Source organism: Phalacrocorax carbo, chromosome 3 (genome assembly GCF_963921805.1).
Source record: "Phalacrocorax carbo chromosome 3, bPhaCar2.1, whole genome shotgun sequence".
NCBI classification, from domain to species: Eukaryota; Metazoa; Chordata; class Aves; order Suliformes; family Phalacrocoracidae; genus Phalacrocorax; species Phalacrocorax carbo.
The window spans coordinates 26,138,229-26,157,714 of NC_087515.1; the positions used below are offsets into that span (position 1 = coordinate 26,138,229).

Genomic DNA, 19,486 nt, shown 5'->3' on the forward strand with positions numbered 1-19,486 from the left:
CATGCAGTGAAAAAGACAGCATGACAGAACAATGTGATAATCCAAACAATATCCAAGGACTAAAAAGGGATGGAAAATCCATTTATAAAAAGAACATTCTTCTCAAAAAGAATTACTGCCCCAGATTTGAAATGCTGAAGATATACAAGGCACTAGTAGTTTAATCTCATTTTTTGTCTTTCATAATATCTAACTCTATCCTGTGCCCAGAAAATTACTAACATTGTGCAATAAGCAGCATTGTGGTTATTCCTATGTAAGGAATAAAAAAGCAAATTCTTTTCTTTGCCAGAGACTTTCTGTTGAACTTTGGCAAGTCATTTTGTTTTTCTGTGTCTCAATCTCTCTGAAACAAGGACATGAAAAATCACATCCATGTCTCAAAGAAGATGTTTTAAGGATAAAAACAATAAGAGGGGGATGTTCAGTGGGTGCCCATCTAAGTATTTCCCACCCCCAGAGAGGGTGATCTTATTTGAGCTTACTGGAAAGTTCACACTTTTAAACAAATTTTTCGTTTTCTTTTACATCTTTGAATAACTTCAAATTGAGGGAAATGTTAAATAGAAATCTTCCAGGAATTTTAAGTAGCCCTGTTATGAGGCTCTGTTGATGGGGCAAACACACGTCAGGTCAAACTGAAACAGCCCTTTTGTGTGCTGTAAAGGCAGGCAGAGTTCTGTTTGAACAGAATTCAACTTCTGCATTTTCTGCTGTCTTACACAGATCTCATTTACCTGCAACATGCAGCAAATTGTTTTATCCAAGTTTGCAATGTTTCAGAGTTTCAGCATTTCCTATATACGAGCACAGATCTACCTACAGAAAGTTGCCTGCTTTTGAAAATCTTTCGACATTTACATCTTGCTTCTATATATGAGGAAAGATCTCCAGAAAACACAGAACGAAGAACGAGCAATAAAGAGCAATGACAACTCTCTCAACGCTGACTCTTTTTATTTCCTATTTTGTAATGACTTTCCTAGAAATTTATTATAGTCCTGAACGTGTAGTTGTATGATGACTAATTTACCTAGTTTCCACTGATTGAATTGCAAGAGATTACTTCTGCAAATCATGTCTGGAGAATATATCATGTCCAGAACTATAATGTCATATCATAAATCCAGTCATAGCAATATTAAAGTTTGACTGCTACACAATGACAGTGATAAAACATGCCTTTTCCATGTAGCTGAAAAACAAAAATATGCTTTTGAAAAACACTAGAGGTGACTTTGCACCTCACCAGACTGCTAATTCAAAGCCGCTACTTTTTGCCTCTTATAGGAGAAAAAACCCCCAGTTGTTCTCAAGAACAAGTCAACTATTTTACTCTTTAAAAGACTAGTATAACTGCAGTGCTGCTATACTGCAAATAGTTTATACCATTGCTAACTGCTAATTCCAAGTGGATATTCCATAACATGGGGAGAAAGCTACATGTACTTAGAATCAACAAATAAAAACTGTTCAGTGATACTTAAGCCTCAAAAGCTTGGAAATATCGAATTCTTATCTACCCTTCACATTACTGGCAAGTGGGAACCATCTCTGCAACATCCTTGGCTTTGCCTTTTGTAAACTGAAAGAAGTATGTATCTGGCATTGCAAGGAAAGAACTATCTCGCACTGGTCCTGCACCTGTTGGTATCTGTCCACTTCCTCATCTTGTATTTAGAGCCTCAACTTGGAAGGGAGAGGGACCACCTCTTTGCTCTGTGTTTGTCTTATGCTTAACACGGTAGAACATTTGCCAAAGCCTATGGCCACAGTGCTTGTTTCAGTGCAGGTAATGTAGTAACCATTGAGACAGTCTCTCAGCGGAGTGGCCCAGTCAATGGCTGGCAAACGTTTTGCAGATCCTCTTACTTTGGTTCAGCTGCATAGTTATCTCAAGCTGCTCCCCTTCTGGGTAAGTATTTCTATTTTCAGCTACAGGAAGCACTGGCAGGCATTGAGCTTTGGCTTCTGCTTTGAGCATCTAACAGAGATGTGTCTGCTGTTCCCTTCAGAAAATACATATATATCACTTCATTCAGGAAACCAGTATGACAGACTGCTAGGTGGGACACAATAGGTGTCCTCCTCTCAGCCCTTTGGGGCTCCTTTGAAAAGGTGGGAAGGGAGGATGGTAGGATAATACCCTGTGGGCCCTGAAATGCAGCACTCCCTATGTACACAGGGTGAAATGCCTCCGACTGCAGCTGGGCTTCATCAAGGGAGGGACAAAGAACAAAAAGGACAAAAATGGCGGGCGGTGGTGCTAGTGGTGGCGGTGTGTTTGCCAGCATCTAATTAAGGACTGAAACTATATGGATCTGGAGAAGGTATAGTGGAACAGAGTTTCCAAGAAGGGAAGCTCCAGGAAAAACAGATTTCTAGCAGTTCTTCTACAGGTGCTCAGCAAAGATTCTGACCAGGAAAGCTGCTTACCTGAATTAAGAAGGTGAGATTTTTGTAACAGCAGACATTAGAAACACTTATCTACTTTATATTGTTTCAATACTAAAAATATATATTTTAATAATATCATAATATTCAAGCTGTTATTCCAAAATTGGAGCACATAGGCACCTCCCAAGTAATAATTTGAGTACTTACGGCTACTTTTGAGGCTCATATGCCCTCTGAAAGGTCCCATCATGGAAGCATATGTAGGCACCATGGCTATCTGGGACCCTTAGTAGGGAAGGAAAATGTATTGGTTACATATTACAGAAGCATTAAGAAATACAATTATTTTTCTGCAGGTCCTATGGGGATTACAGAAGAGTCATCTCCTGGCCAGAATGCTACACTACAACTGATACAGGTATGAAAAGGCTGGCACTTTTGTGTTTACTTTCCCCGCCAGAATCCTTCTGTTTGTTTTAATCCCTACCAATTAGTAGGACCCTTTTGACCAGATACTCTGAGAGAAAATTCTCTGTTACAACAGCATCTACAGGGCAATTTTCTGCAGGCCACAAAAATGAGCCATGGCATTGCGCAAATGTCACATATTTTGCAATCTGAAAGATCGTCTCTACTAAACATAAATCTTCAAGGCAAAAGAAGGAGCAGTTCAGTATGCTACTGTGCTGCCTGTGCCTAAGGGAAGCAGTGGGGAAAAAGAAGTAACATAAAAGATTTTCTAAAGATACTCTATGAAAGAGTATAGGCTCATATCACAGAAGCCAGGCCTAGAAAAGCCAGGCCCAACAAAGCAAAGTAAGCAAACAAGCCCCCTCTCATTTCAAAGCCTGTTTTTTTCGGAGTGCATTCTCAACCAGTTCTGAAAGATAAAGAATGCAGGTAGCAGAGAGTATTATAACAGTGTTCTGAGAAAACAAAAGCTGGAAAGATTATGAGCAGTGCTTTTTAGATCAAATTCTGCCACCTTAGACCACAGGCTTAAAATAAAAACACTGTGAAATAAATGGGAGCCGAGTAAACGTTATTGCTTTTCCTCTGTGTTCATATTTCTAATTGTCATGGGTCCCTAAGTTAATAAAATAATCAAAAGGTCAGCTTTTTTTTTGTCTTTTAAAAACATCCTTTCATACTCACAACAGGATATGGACAAAGGAAGTTACCGCACTCAAATCCAAGGTAACACATCAAAACATTTGATTATTTTTTTAAATGCTATTTAGATATAGTCCTTAAGCATTTTTACTCATGTTCTGAAAATTAGTGCAACTTAATCACAGCTTCATATATACTGGCTAAAGTCTTAAAAGCAAATTAGTTTAGCTGCATCTCACTGTATATTATTAATAATCTTTCTGATTCTTCCATTTCTTTTGAAATATAAGTTATCTCTGGGTAAATCCTCACTTCTTTTGGCTTTTTCTTTTTTATGTCAAACATCTGTGAAAGGCATAACAGATAGAAGGATGCTATACTGAAAAGAGCTCTTAATCATGTGCAACTTTAGAACAGAGAGTAATTCTTTATCTTCTTGTGTCCAATCCTACAATTTTAGCTCAACAATTACACCACTATGATTTGAAGTCGAAAAACATCAGTGGGAAACTGCTCTGAGCGAGGACAGATAAAAATGGAACAAATTGTAATTGTAATTGTTTGACCCAAATACATTTAATTTAATATGTGCGTGCTATGTGTAACATGTGACACAGGCACTGAACAGTTTTTATGATTGAGCACACTCACAATAACAGCAGATCTTTAAGTAACTAGTCCTTTACATGTGCGTTGACAGCAGTTAACTCATGCGATAATGTTGCTACTGTGAACTCTGGTGAGTTCCTGAAGTCCCCATCTGATCACCGTCCAGGCTCTGTACAAATAGTCAGTCACTCATTAACATACCCAAAGAGTTTACAACTGAAGTTTGCAAACCAGACAAATAGGAGGCAGGGGAAAAAGGCATTGTCTTCATTTCAGAGGCTGAAAAATATTAAGTGATTTGTTCATTGTAACAAGATCAAGCAAGTTAGTGGCAGAGAAATGAAACTTGATTTCCTGAGTACCAGATCAGTGCCTAAAGCTCAGGACATCTATCTTCATCTTTATCTAAATATCTGATATGTTCAATTTTCTTTCTTTTGAGAAGAAACACTGCACAGTTTCCCTAGCTGCAACCATTTTTGACTTATGGAGCCCTAAAAGCTTCTAGGAATGGTGTATTTCCCCATAGGAAGTAATACAAAAAGGAAATTATTTTGGCAAGGGGTACTTTGAAAACCTATGAGATGATAGTATAAAACCTATTGTGTTCAAGTTACAATGATTCATTATGGTGGTCCAATACCACACACAAAGCCAGAGCATATACAAGGTGATGCCACCAGCAATATACTCCAGTTAACTTCAAGATCAGGCCTTGAATGATGAACACCCTTTTCCAGAGCAAATTGGCTGGTAGAGAAACTGGGGACCAGTCTGATGGAGTTTCTGAATCCAAATGGTACAGTCTCTTAAAAGCGGTAATTTGGTAATGCTCCTTACCACAAGTTTAAGTCCTGCTGGCTTTACACACAGACACTGTAAAACCATACTTTAGTACTATTGCTAAAATAATTCAGCAGCTATGCAAGCACTTTTATTTTTGCCTTTTCTTAAAATGAAAACAAATAGTATATAGCCTTTGAAGGAATGGTGTTTATTTCTGTAAAGCTTTTCATTTGAGCCATAGCAAACAGAGAGACAGAGAGAGCAGAGCTTCTGGCTCATCTCTTCTTAAACTCAGGTATTGTAACAGAAGCTGCTGTGTTTTGGGATAATTTCAGAAAGGAGGATGTTCCTAAATCTGTTGTATTTTATGACCACCTCTGTTAAACCTCTATAAGACACAGTAGGGAATCTATACTGCATACTCAGTAGTTACCTATCCAACTATAAATTAATCCTTGATCTTTGCAGTCATTAGGTAAGGGAACAAGTCGCAGGTCTAGCATTTCTGTTTAGTCATGTGTTTTGTTGTCAAGATAGTGTCTTCAGCTTCTTTGTATTTTCTGCATTTCTGTAATACCTGAATCTGTCTCTCTACACAGATGTTGAAGCAGTTATTTTCATTTGTGCCAAACTGCTTTAATTTCACTGGATTATAATAAAACAAGTCAATCAGTGAGTGTTATACTTTGCTATTTTACATCAATGAGCAGTTCTTTTAACAGGAGACTCAGGATGCAAATTATATGGAAGAAAAATCAGGTCTTATAGCAGATGGATAAATACTAAAATGCTTCACAGGGAATTGTTTCTATTGAATATAAAACGCAGCACACCTAAAAAGGTGACAGTGCTGAATGGAAGTTAGAGAAAAGAGAGATGCTTTTTTACATTTTAGCTAATAATAATGCATAGGCACGACATGACATTGCCAATGGCATTCACAGAAGACATAAAACAGACTCTGAATATTTTGAATGATGTACATGGAAATAGGTTGAAGCATACAGCTAAGCAGTTGCTGCTGTGAAAGGATCATTCTCCAGAAACAAGGGGTTTGATTCTGTAGCTTTGTACTTGCCTCCAGTAAGCTGCTGAGCAGCCTCAGCCCCCAGATTTGCAGGGCTTTGTGTGTTGCAAGATTTGGCTCTCAGTATGAAAGTTAGTGACAAGTGCAATTTTTAAGAAGGTTTCAACATCAGTCTAATCTCCTGTACTCACTAGTGATAGCATATACTGTTTCACATATTCATACTTAAGAATTTATACTGCATACTATAGTGGGTTAAAAATTAGCAACATATTAGGCCGTTCCCATTGATGGGAATGTGGAAAGTTTAGCATAGTTCTGAAAAAGAAACAGATCTGATCATACATACTAAGCAATGGAATTTATGCTTGAAAACATTCTCAGGGGTTTGCTATTGATAGGGTAAGCTTGGGTGAAAAGGAGTGGACCTTCATCCACAGGAATACAGAACTACAGCATCTGAGATATGCATATGGCATTTAGCACTCAGAACTGATTATCAGATATGCATTATTTGTCAGCATCCTAAACTCCATTTTAATTTCCTAGTGGATTGGAATCACTCTGGGTCCATATCTGAATACCTACAGAAGCCTGCAACCCCCGTCAGGCATCATATACGGAAGCAGCATTTGCAAACTTAGTCCAGAATGTTAAAATAAACCCAGCTTGCCTATTGTTTGTGCAGCACTTTAAAGTTGGTTGAAATTTTCCAGAAAAACAGGCCTTTTGTGGGCATTTTTTTGACAGTTTGTCAAAACAGAAGTATTTCTTAAAGAACAGGGTTTCACTGAACTTCAGAAATAAGGTTTGCAAGGAATCCTGCCGGCTCATCTGGCAGGCTGCAGGAGAGCACAGGCTCCCAGGACCCACAGCTCCAAAGCAGTCCCTCCCTTCTGTCGGGGACTGTGGCCACTCCAACACCTGCCCTTTCCAGGCCCACTAGCTTTGTGGATGTAGCAGGGTCACCCTCTCTCTCTTGTGAACCCAAAAGCTGCACATCACATTTGGCCTTCCAGCTGAGCAGCAGGAAACCTGAGACCATTGAGAATTCATCCTATGCTCCGGCTCTGAGTCCTGAAGCCCTGGGAGACCCTCTCTGGGCTTCTTGGGACTCACCCTGGCATGAGTAGCTAAAAAAAGTGGAAGCCCTGGGATTTGGGAATGTATGACACAGCCTCCAGATGAAACAAATTTTAAAAATTAATTTAAAGGCATGACCACAGAGTTTATAATACGCATTCTAATAAGGCATAATTTATTTTCCTTAATTTTGGACCTTTTGTGGAACAGGAGTTCTGCCACTTGACGGCCTCTGCTAAAGCCTACCATACTTGTATTGGACGAACACTCTGATATTTGTACTTTGTGGTATTTAATTACCTGATATCTTAAACTGCGCGATTAACTATTAAGAGCTGGAGGCAAATTAAGCAACTGTTGCAGTTATATAAGCGATACTCTAGAGAGCCCCTATGAAGATATGTATGAACCCATACCCAGGCCATCCTCCCACAGATCAGCAGGATCCAATTTTAGCAGTGTGCTTGTCAGCTGCAAGGCCCCTCAACGGAGCAGAGACGCTCCTTTTCAAATGCCTTTGCTGTCACTGGGTGGTATCCACTTGTAGCTACAGAGAAAACATGGAGAAGCAAGGAGAGACAGATGAAAGGAAGAAAGATCAGGGCAGTCCTTCATCAAATCCCTTTGATGTAAAAGGGAGATATTATAGTTTGGGTATCTGTAGGGGCAAAAAATAAGAACAGAAGACACTTAATAAGAAAACCATGAAAGCATGTGGAAAAATTATGACTCTGCTCTTTACTCTGTATCTCTTTTCATTAACAGAACAGAACGTGGTTTAACTAGCAATATATTTTAGGAGGTTGTCTTTCTTTTTATGAGAGCTCAGACATTTTCACTCACTTCTGCATTTCATTTCTGGGTAGCTGCATACAGATCAATTATTTCTTCTCATCCAGGACAGATTCATAATTTCCTAGCAACACTTTTCAAGGTTCTTAAATAAATAGAAAGAGCACATTAATTGTATCAGCTCTTTTATCCCAATTAAATACCTGAGGGCTGCTCAAGTACTGATTAGCCTATACTTTTGCCCCACAGGGTAAAGAATCACTCTTATTGGGCTTTTCATGGGCAAGAGCTCATCTGCAAATTGTTATCCTTTACACAGTATCCAAATGAGAGAACTTCTCAACAGCAGGGAGTCTATTCATTAATATGTAAACTCTAGTTGATGAAGACCAAATTACTTGACTGCCTGAGAAAGTAACTGAGCTACCACTCAAGTACGCAGCCATGCTGTGGTAGCTCATGGATTTCAGTGGGCAGCACAATCAAGTACTTACATCAATAAAGGCAGGAACCCTTTTCTGAATTTCTGAAATAAGCATGTCGTAAGTGAAGCACTTCAGATTGCATTTATCAACAAGAAATATGGCCCCATCCTGGGCAGGTAAAAGCAAGATATAAATAAATTTATGTTGTCTCTGCTGATGGATATGAACCTGCTGCTGGCACATTACTTGAGTTATTTTAGACCTCTATGAAAATTCAAGCCCTAAAATCACTTCTATCCTCCTGCCCCTTCCAAAACCCTATTTCTCTTCTCAGCAGGTAGAAGGCTGACTTTAGCAGGATGAATGCAATACTGTCTCACCCTTCTCCCAGTGCCCAAGAGTCAGACCAGACATGGTGTATACCTTCGAAGTGTCCCTTTCTGTACTGACTGGGAGGTTTGTGGCAGCATCTGGCCAAGGATGATCAGCCTACACCACCAGCATGCTCCAACCTCCCCCACACCAAGCAACTGCTTTGTCTCTGTTCCCTGTGAAGATGGTCAAATGCTGTGGCAGTGGAAATTTCCTTGAGCTTCAAATTGCTATGAAGGGTTCTGCTGCTGTGACTCTGCAGCAACATTTAATCTACCAGACTGGCAATTACTTTAGGAATATATTCATAATTTGTGCACAACTTAGAGCATCAAAGACCACAATGTGTACCTTTTTCCCTTCCACTCTGTCATGTCTAGTTAAATTAGAGGTTTAAAGTTTCTCAGGGCAATAGTTGTCCTTCACCCTATGCAGACATGAGCCTCACAAAATGAGTCTTGATCTGTCACATTTAAACACTAACACAGCACAACCAACAAGTCACAAGAAACAATCTAAGTACAAATAAGCATTGAAACATGAGATGGATGCTGCTAGAAAACTCTGAGGTTTGTGTCCACCACACTGGTTAGCCAAAGATTGAAGGCCATTTTTCCCCAAAGGCCTGAGGAAGGAAAATGGGAGAAGGGAGAGTGTTAGGGGAAAGTATTGTATTCTTGTCCTCTTCTTAGACTTTCCCAGGCATCTACTTATGGCCAGTATTGGAGACGAACTTCTAGTCAGATGCAAGGCAGCAATGGTAAAGTGTTTTGCCACTTTACAGCCTTCTTTACTTATAAATTAATGTTATTATACATAATGTAAAGTATAAATTAGAAAAAACTATTCAGACTCAGTTTCCTCTGTCAGTAGCTTGGCTCATAACCCTTCTCTGTTGTTTTGAGCAAGATAAAGCCACAGGCTGCATCAGGGCCACCGACTTACACCCAGAAGAAACCCAAACTCTACCAGTCTTGCATGTTTTATTTTCTATTTGATCTCCTCTTGCCTGTAAGGGCTGAAACTGGAACTAATGCCTAGTGTAAAAAAAAAAACAAAACAGAAAAGAAAAAAGGACAGAGCAAATGTACTCTTAATTAACAGGCCTTCATACTCTGTTAATTTTCTCCTAGTGTTTAGATGCCAACAAATGGCAGGACATGTGTGAACTATATTATTTAAAACATAATAACGTACCTTAAAAAAGAAATTAAATCAAAAAGATGAAAAAAAGCACAGAAAAGAATATTTAAGCAGAGCAGCTGGTAATTGCAGTCTCTTCTCCTTGAGTTTTAGATATTTTTTCCTCTACTCAACTGGGTTTCCTCTGCTCATGCACATGCTTTGACTTTTTCTACATGACATGACATTGGTATGTTACTGCCTGACAAAGCAAGAAATTTTGAAGCCCACTTCTGTTCTATACAGTGAGGAATTACTGAATTTTCTCCCTTTTTGTCAGTTATAATGCATTGTCAGATATAATGAGTCTTCAGTACAGTTGTTGGAACTACAGCATTACATGAACGAATTAGATGAATAAGTCTATCATTTATTTTAAGACTTTGACAAGAAAATAATTTCATTCCATTAAATTGTCGTGCTATTTATTATTATTCTATTATTTCTATTTTCCATTTTTCAACCCACAGGACTGTACATCATCACTGATGTGCCATGTGGTAGGTCAAAGGTGACCATCTTGAACATAAGATCTTCACAAGGAGCTACAGTTCACATTTGAAACCTGCTGGCTCACAGCAGTTAGCTACAAGTTTCAACAGTTCACAAAGGTAATACAGCCTCTTCCTGCAGCAGCTGCAGCAGACAGAAATAACAGACTGATGGTTGAAGAGGAGGAAAAAAATTTGGGAACTTTTTCTTTTCTTTATGTCACTTCAGGGGCATGCTGTGCACTTGGTGGGGCTGCCAGGAAGCTTATACAGCACCTTCGACACTGCTGAGGAATAATAAGTGTCAGGTGTCACAAAGCAAAGTCAAGATCAGCCACAACCGTGGCTATAGCAGCGATGCTAGCAAACTGGAAATTTCTCCAGCATATGCAAAAAGCTCCCGGTGGCCAAAAGCCAATAAAACAGCTCTGCTCCATCTAGTCATAAAGCCTCTAGCATAAGGATAGCAAGAACAGAGATGTGTCTATTCCTAAATGCCAAAAAAAAACCAAACCCCACAGGGGGATATATGAAGCCCAATTCAGGGGATAACTACAGAGCCAGTATAAATCATTGAGGATATGAACACTGTCAGTTCAAGAAGCTGAGCTTTCTGTAACTTTTTAGTGACATATGTCAATAAAATGATTGCTCTTTTGTAACAGAACTACAGTCCATCTAGTTCAGCATCCTGCCACCAGCATCCTGCCTTTCAAGTACCTGAAAAAAAACTTCACAAGTGTGTACGTATATAAAAAACCTAATCTGTTCTTGTCCTCATACTATTTCGTCTAACACCCAGAAGTTACCTTTTGAATAAAGGAATACTTTTATTATTCTTCCCAATAGATCTATTAGATTTCATTACGGAGTAGTTGATACATCAGTTTGTGTCATCTCTAAACACAATTAAAAGGATGAGAAACAAGATCTTGGTATTTATCAACACTCTGTACTATTAGCAATAACTTCAGCAGCTGCCTTGAAAGCATTTGAATTTCTCTAAATGGTAAGTAATACTAACTCAACATTTGCAAATTTTCCAAATACTCCTCCTGTTAACTGTAAACTGTGACACTTGGACTAATGAAGCCAATTTAACAACTTTCAAGTTTTAAATTAAATAATTAAAGACAGCCACTGATATCTAAATATGCTGAGATAAAACTAAACCCACGGTCTACAGCCAAATTCTCCAAAGTTATACTGTCACAAAGTTAATGTGGTTTTGAGGACAGGGAAAATATGCTATCAGATATTAATGATAAACTCAGTCAAGGTTGAGACCAACAAATTTTGGGAGAATTTGAAGTTGTAAAGTTAGAATCACAGAACTGTTAAGGTTGGAAAAGACCCTTAAGATCATCGAGTCCAACCGCTAACCTATCACTGCCAAGTCCACCACTAAACCGTATCCTCAAGCACCTTATCTACACTTCTTTTAAATACCTCCAGGGATGGAGACTCCACCACCTCCCTGGGCAGCCTGTTCCAATGCCTGACAACCCTTTTGGTGAAGAAGTTTTTTCTAATGTCCAACCTAAACTTCCCCTGGCACAGCTTGAGGCCATTTCCTCTCGTCCTATCGCTTGTTACTAGGGAGAAGAGACTGACTCCCGCCTTGCTACAACCTCCTTTCAAGTAGTTGTAGAGCGCAATAAGGTCTCCCCTCAGCCTCCTCTTCTCCAGACTAAACCACCCCAATTCCCTCAGCTGCTCCTCATAAGACTTGCTCTCTAGACCCTTCACCAACTTTGTTGCCCTTCTCTGGACACGCTCCAGCACCTCAATGTCCTTCTTGTAGTGAGGGGCCCAAAACTGAACACAGTACTCAAGGTGCGGCCTCACCAGTGCCGAGTACAGGGGCACGATCACCTCCCTGCTCCTGCTGGCCACGCTATTCTTGATACAAGCCAGGATGCCATTGGCCTTCTTTGGCGCCTGAGCACGCTGCCGACTCATGTTCATCCAGCTGTCAACCAACACCCCCAGATCCTTTTCCTCCAGGCAGCTCTCCAGCCACTCCTCCTCAAGCCTGTAGCGTTGCATGGGATGGTTGTGACCCAAGTGCAGGACCCGGCACTTGGCCTTGTTGAATCTCATACCGTTGGCTCCGGCCCAATGATCCAGCCTGTCCAGGTCCCTCTGTAGGGCCTTCCTGCCCTCCAGCAGATCGACACTTCCACCCAGCTTGGTGTCATCTGCAAACTTACTGAGGGTGCGCTCAATCCCCTCATCCAGATCATCAATGAAGACATTGAACAGGACTGGCCCCAACACTGAGCCCTGGGGAACACCACTCGTGACCAGCTGCCAACTGGATTTGACTCCATTCACCACCACTCTCTGGGCTCGGCTGTCCAGACAGTTTTTAACCCAGTGCAGAGTGCACTTGTCCAAGCCATGAGCAGCCAGCTTCTCCAGGAGAATGCTGTGGGAGACAGTCTCAAAGGCCTTACTAAAGTCCAAGCAGACAATGTCCACAGCCTTCCCCTCATCCACTAAGCGGGTCACCTTATAATAGAAGGAGACCAGGTTAGTGAGGGTTTTCATAAACCCATGCTGGCTGAGCCCAATCCCTTGGGTGTCCCACACGTGCTGCGTAACGGCATTCAAGACGGTCTGCTCCATGACCTCTCCCGGCATCGAGGTCAGGCTGACAGGCCTGTAGTTCCCCAGCTCCTCCTTCCGACCCTTCTTGTAGAGGGGTGTCACATTCGCCAGTTTCCAGTCGTCTGGGACCTCTCTGTTTGACCAGGACTGCTGATAAATGATGGAGAGCGGCTTGGCGAGCTCCTCTGCCAGCTCCCTCAGTATCCTTGGGTGGATCCCATCCGGCCCCATGGACTTGTGAACATCCAGGTGAAGGAGCAGGTCAGTGACTGCCACCTCTTCAACAACTGGGACTTCATTCTGCATACTAGCTCCATCTCCCAGCACAGGGGCCTGACAACCCCGAGGATGACCAGTCTGACTATTAAAGACTGAGGCAAAGAAAGCATTAAGTACCTCAGCCTTCTCCTCATCTTTCCTGGCAAGGTTACTTCCGAACCCAACAAAGGAGGGAGATTCTCCCTGGCCCTCCTTTTGTCACTGATGTATTTGTAAAAACATCTTTTGTTATCTTTAACAGAGGCGGCCAGTTTAAGTTCCAGCTGGGCCTTCGCCTTCCTAATCTTTTCCCTGCATAACCTCACAACATCTTTGTAGTCCTCCTGAGTCACCTGCCCCTTCTTCCAAAGGCTGTAAACTCACCTTTTTTTCTGGAGTTCCAGCCAAAGCTCACTATTCAGCCAAGCCGGTCTTCTCCCCTGCCTGCTCGACTTACGGCACACGGGGACGGCCTGGCCCTGCGCATTTGAGACTTCCTTCTTTACTAACATCCAGCCTTCCTGGACTCCTTTGCCCTTCAGGACTGCCTCCCAAGGGATCTGTTAACCAGACACCTTAACAATCCAAAGTCTGCCCTTCTGAAGTGCAGGGTAGTGGTTTTGCTGACCCCCTTCCTTACTTCTCCAAGAATAGACAACTCTATCACGTCATGGTCGCTGAGCCCAAGACAGCCTCCGACCACCACATCACCCACCAGGCCTTCTCTGTTTGAAAACAGCAGGTCCAGCGGGGCACCTCCCCTGGTTGGCTCGCTTACCAGCTGCGTCAGGAAGTTCTCTCCCACACACTCCAGGAACCTCCGAGACTGCTTCCTCTCTGCTGTGCTGTATTTCTAGCAGATATCTGGTAAGTTGAAGTCTCCCATGGGAATAAGGGCTAGAGATTGTGAGACTTCAGCCAACTGCTTGTAGAGTACTTCATCGGTCTCCTCATCCTGGTTGGGTGGCCTCTAACAGACTCCCACCAGGATGTCTCCCTTATTGGCCTTCCCCCTGATCCTTACCCATAAGCACTCAACCTTATCATTACCGTCATTGAGTTCTAGACAGTCAAAACACTCTCTAACATACGAGGCTACCCCTCCACCCCTCCTTCCTTGCCTGTCCCTTCTAAAGAGCTTGTAGCCATCCATTGCAGCGCTCTAGTTGTGTGAGTCATCCCACCATGTTTCCATGATGGTGACCACATCATAGTTGCCCTGGCGCGCGATGGCTTCCAGCTCCTCCTGTTTATTGCCCATGCTGCATGCATTGGTGTAAATGCACTTCAATTGATCTATTGATCTCTTTTCCAACACAGGCATGCAACATCATGCATCACGTTTGTGTGGTTTTGGCTTGACTAATCAGATACTGCAGGATGAAAATAATGATATTATAATGCTTCTTACCTGAGTGACAGGCATAAAAGCTTTTAGTAAGAATCCACTTCACACATAGAATGTGGCTAACCAGTTGTAAATAACTAAAAGAGCTAGGACTTTCTCATTATCTTTATGTATCAGTCTGCCAGCACCAGCCAGATATTTAAGTCTTTATTTTCCTACCTGCACTTTATATTATAAGATCTAAGAAAAGATCTTAGGTTTCCACATTTTTGGACAACTCACAGCTGTTTCTATAATGTTTCTAATTCTAAAATGAGCATGTTTCTATAAACTCACCTATGTAACCATTTCATTTATTTAGATGGGAACTTTTTTATCTTGTTGCAATTTCTTGATATTTTTCATAGCATGTTAGTCAAGATATCATCAGGACATCTTTTTGCAAATTTTCATTTCTCATAATTCATTAAATAACCAGAAAGGTAAAAAAAACCACCCACAAAACCTGTTTTCCATTTGTATCCTTTACAAAATTGGCCCAGTAAAATAGTTAACAATGTATGATGACTGAAATAGGCAAGTACATTTTACTTTTGATTTTCAATTGCCATTGTAAATCTGCTTCCAGCTCTGGCCCCCACTGAAGTCCATAATGATGTTGACATTGACTTCAACAAGGTCACAATTTGATTGTCTAGAAGCTCATGGGTGTTTTCAAGCAGAAGGTATGAAGAAATATGGGCAGGTATGTGTGTATTTGTGAGAGCAACAGAGAGGCCACACCTCTGCCTTGTATTCAAAAACTGTGTACTCAACTAGTTTCTACAAATACCATCAAGGCTTGGCTGAAAAAGACTTTGTTGGCAGCTAAAGACTTCATAAAATGAACCCTCCAAAATGTGTAGCAAAACTGGACTATTGCAATTAAACTTTCCATTTTCTGAAAAAAGCCATTTTCTGCTAGCGGTTCAACACAAAAACCGTACCTAATTATAACCAATATCTCTGAAGTGGGACTGAGTATTTTCAGATGCATGAACATTTGCAATATACTACTGGCTATGCTACTGCAGCAAAACACTGGCTGTCTTCATCACGGAGACCCAGCTCTTCTCAGAAAAAAAATGACCGATAGTGAAATGGGACAGTTTTCTGATTTTTATTTATTTGCTTTTAAGAAAAAGCAAATCTCAAATGATGCAAGACACAGGTTAGATCAGAACACAAGAAGAGCATTCAGTAGGACAAAATAACATTGTTTAAAACTACAGCACCATTAAAGCTACCAGGCTTTACCACCACATTTTTTTTCCATTGTGCAAGCAAGAGCATTCCTGTTACAAGGGGAAATTAGTTAACAGAGCAAGATCATACAGCGTAGTAGGGGAGCCCTGCTGTTCCTTGCTGAAAGAACGTCAGAACTGAAAGGAGAAGGTATTAAATGTAATTCCCTGCTGCTCGCTCTCTCAAGGCACAGGCAGCTCTCTACTGGAGGCCTTCTAGCTGCAATCAAAGTTTGCCCTAAGAGACCTTCTCCACCATAAAGCCATAAGCAGAAGCAACAGAGAACTATAAAGATCTTGTTACATTTAAGCACAGTCCTGGAAGTCTTAAGCAAAGGAGGATCCTCAGCTCTGGTACTTCTGAGTGAGGCTCTACAGGATTTCACAGACTCACAGCATGTGTGCTGTGGGAAGGCACCTCTGCAGGTCAGCCGGTCCAGCCCCCCTGCTCAAGAAGGGCCACCCAGAGCTGGTTGCCCAGATGGCTTTTGAATATCTCCAAGGATGGAGACTCCGCTGGGCAACCTGTGCCAGCGCTCTGCCACCCTCACAGGAAAACGTGACCCCGCCATGTTCAGAGGGAACCTCCTGTGTTTCAGTTCGTGCCCACAGGCTCTGGTCCTGCCACCGGGCACCACTGAGAAGAGCCTGGCTCCTGGCACCCTGAGCTGCTCACTGCCTCCCCTCCCCAGCCCCAGAGAGGCCTCCGTCCCCTCACGGCCCTGGCCGGGGAGGCGCTCCCTCCCGCGCAGCCCAGGGGCGCGGCGGCCCGGGCCCCTGCCCGCGGGTGCCGGGTTACCTCGCAGGCAGCGGGAGGCAGGGGGTAAGGCAGCTCGCCAGGTCTGCGGACCGAGACCCGTGCAGCAACAGCCGCTGGCCCGCGGGGATCTGCCCGGCAACGGCGGCTGCCCGGGGAGGAGCCCCGCGGTCGGGCCGGGCCGGGCCGGGCGGCCGCTCCCCCTGCCCTGCCCTGCCCGGCCCTGCCCGGCCCGCCGCCGCCACCCTCCCTGGGCTTGCTGCCCCTCGGCCATCTCCGCCCCCCTGCTCAGTCAGCCAGCCACCCAGCCACCCAGCCTTGCCTTCTCTTGCCTTCCCTCCCCTTGGGGCTCTTCCTTGAAGGCGCTCTCCCCTCCAAGGCAGCAGTGTTGATGGGGCATTCTGAAACTGCTTTAAGCGGATCCTATTTATAGCTCCCCCGTCCTAATTTTAGAACCAACCCTCGGTCTCGGCAGCAAAGGCCGGCCAAGCATATGAGGGGTGCAGCTGGGGAGCTAGTGCATCACCCTGAGTGCTTTCAGAAACATGGGTGGCAAAGGGTGATCGATAAAATATGTCAACTCATTGCATTGACTGCTTGGAGCTCCAGCGTGGGGCTGGGGCTGCTAATGACGGGCAGGCTGCAGGCAGGCGCCTCCGCCGAGGGTCTGAGGTGGAAGAAGGGCTGAAGTGAGCAGAAGGGCAACATCGACTGTCAGCGTGGCCTACCGGGAGTGTGCCTTTGAGCGCTTCCTAACTGCGTGTGTCTTAGAATGCGTTATAAACAATAGGATCTCAGACGCAGTAATGCTCCCCACACATCTAATGTTAAGAGTGGTATTGGAGGGGTAAAGAGCTGGCAGAAAAACGTTCTTCTCTGCCATCAATAAAATGGTATTGATTGAGATGAACAGTTGAAGCATATGTGTCAGTCATAAAAGGCTTACTTATCAATATCCAGTCTTTGGTGTTATCTTAGAAACAGGCATTATTGTAGGAGTTCATTAGCTTTTTTTGAGAACGTGCATTCACCCTGAAGGGGATGTCTTCCGTTTTCTTGGTACGTTAAATTCACATTAAACTTATAGGCAGCCACATGTGCGTAATGAACCAGCATATAGCCCAGGGCAGGCACATTCCATCACTGGTGTCCATTATCCACATTAAGTGACCAGAGGATAAATTAGATTTCATGTGAACACTACCCTGATATTTTCTGCAGTTCTTTAAAAATGTGTTTATCCAGAGCTCTGTGTCTCCTGCCTTTCAAATTATGCAGCTCCAAAAGAAGCTGTTAAGAAGTTCTGCCACAGAGCAAAACTGGAACCAAAGGACCCACAGTGGAAGAATTACGGGCCACAGTATTGGGCAAAAGGTTCATATCCCATAGGCAAAGCAACTGCATAAGGCTTGTGTAATTTTGAAACAAGTCCTTCACAGGATTATTAGCAGGGATTAAATTTAGCCTTTTCAGAGCCCTGACAGTGTCTTAGCACTTCACCTGAAGGAATATTTTAATTAACTGCTAGTTATTGTGTATTCTTATTAATTGTGCCCTAGCCACTGCAGAGGTGTAACTTTGTTTTGGCTAGTTTCACCTGCTGTAGAGCAAGAGATGAGGAAGGATACTCTGAATATAACATACTGATCATTGGTGCTCCTTGTGTATAGTTAAAGAGATTTAAACATCAATACCATGCTCTGGAAAATAGTATAAGTTGCAGAACACAAATTGTAGCAGTGTCTTGCTCTAAGTTTCCAGTACAGAGTGACACTGCTGTTCCAGAGTCATCCTAGTGACATCCCCTCTGTAAAGTCTGTCTTGAGCCTAAGTGGCATATAGAACAAGAATGTATCTAGAATAAAGCAACAGTTATACAGGAGGAGGCTTAAACTTCCAGCTTTAGAAAATTGTGTTTAATGTTTTCAACAACTTCGAAATAAAATGTGCCCAGGTGGCAAGTGGAAGGCGTTCTTTTCCTAAAATTCTTCAGAATAAATCAGGCAACTAAATGTTTTTATCTTCTAGTTTCATGTCTTCTGGCAGATCACTACAAGTGACAAATGTTCTGAAGGGCAAGCTATGCTTTAAATTTCACCTAGGCAGTTAATTTGCATACAAATAACTGACTAGTCCTTTAATTATCCCATAGTTCTGTTGATGATAGACAAGAGCTCTAGCTCATACTCCCTCAGTTATGTTGGTGCAGCAAGAATAACAAGTAAGTTAAAAAAAAGTATTTTTGTTACTGAAGTCAGCACACGCATCTCCGAATTCACACAGGGAACAGATGTAATAAGTAAGAAGATACCATTTATACGCAGTCACTATTTGGGGTTGAACTGTGCTTAAGAGAAAGTTGCCTAGATCATAGTCTGCAATCAAGAAAAGTTGCTTTTAATGTGCTGATTCTTTTAGAACCAGGATAAGGCTTTTACATCTTTTAAACACCCACTTTTCTCCTATCAGTCATTGTTTTGATTGAAGACAAGGAAAAACAAATCAAACACCTTATGCAGAAGATATAGACCTATTTTGAAGAGCTTCCTTTACAAATGCTCCTCTTGGGACCCAGTCTCTCACATAGAGTGGATCTCTTGTCTGAACCATACTTCTCTCTGAACAGGTAAGTTCTGATGCTTTTATTGTCTTTTAATCTACTGGGCAGGTTTCTAGCTTGTATTTAATTAACATACCTTATGCTGGCACTCTTGAAAAGAGAAAAAAAAAGGTTTGTTGAAAGCAAACTGTTAAATTCAGACTTAAAGAAGAAGCAAGAGATAAAGGAGGTGAAGCAGAAAATTGCTGGTTATCCTCATAAAGACAGAAAAAGCTGTCTGCTGTTCTTTCTTCCTTTGCTTTCCTTAGACTTAGCAGCTTCTTTTCATGCTGGCTGTGATAGAGTTTTGCTTATAGCCCTACTCTTCTTTAACTCACTAGCAAGATTTTT

The 19,486-nt window shown here is 42.2% G+C and overlaps 1 protein-coding gene across 1 annotated transcript in view; it reads right to left on the reverse strand.

The window, feature by feature from the left end:
• LOC135312389 (spermatogenesis-associated protein 7 homolog) overlaps nt 1-16,810 on the reverse strand; it is a 57,912-nt gene extending 41,102 nt beyond the window's left edge. The window contains exons 1-2 of the mRNA XM_064445472.1: nt 16,579-16,810; nt 2,605-2,682 (exon numbers count right to left, since the gene is read on the reverse strand). Of these exons, the coding sequence (XP_064301542.1) occupies nt 2,605-2,682; nt 16,579-16,810 (310 nt within the window). The remainder of the gene's footprint in view (nt 1-2,604; nt 2,683-16,578) is intronic.
• Nucleotides 16,811-19,486: the final 2,676 nt, after the last annotated feature.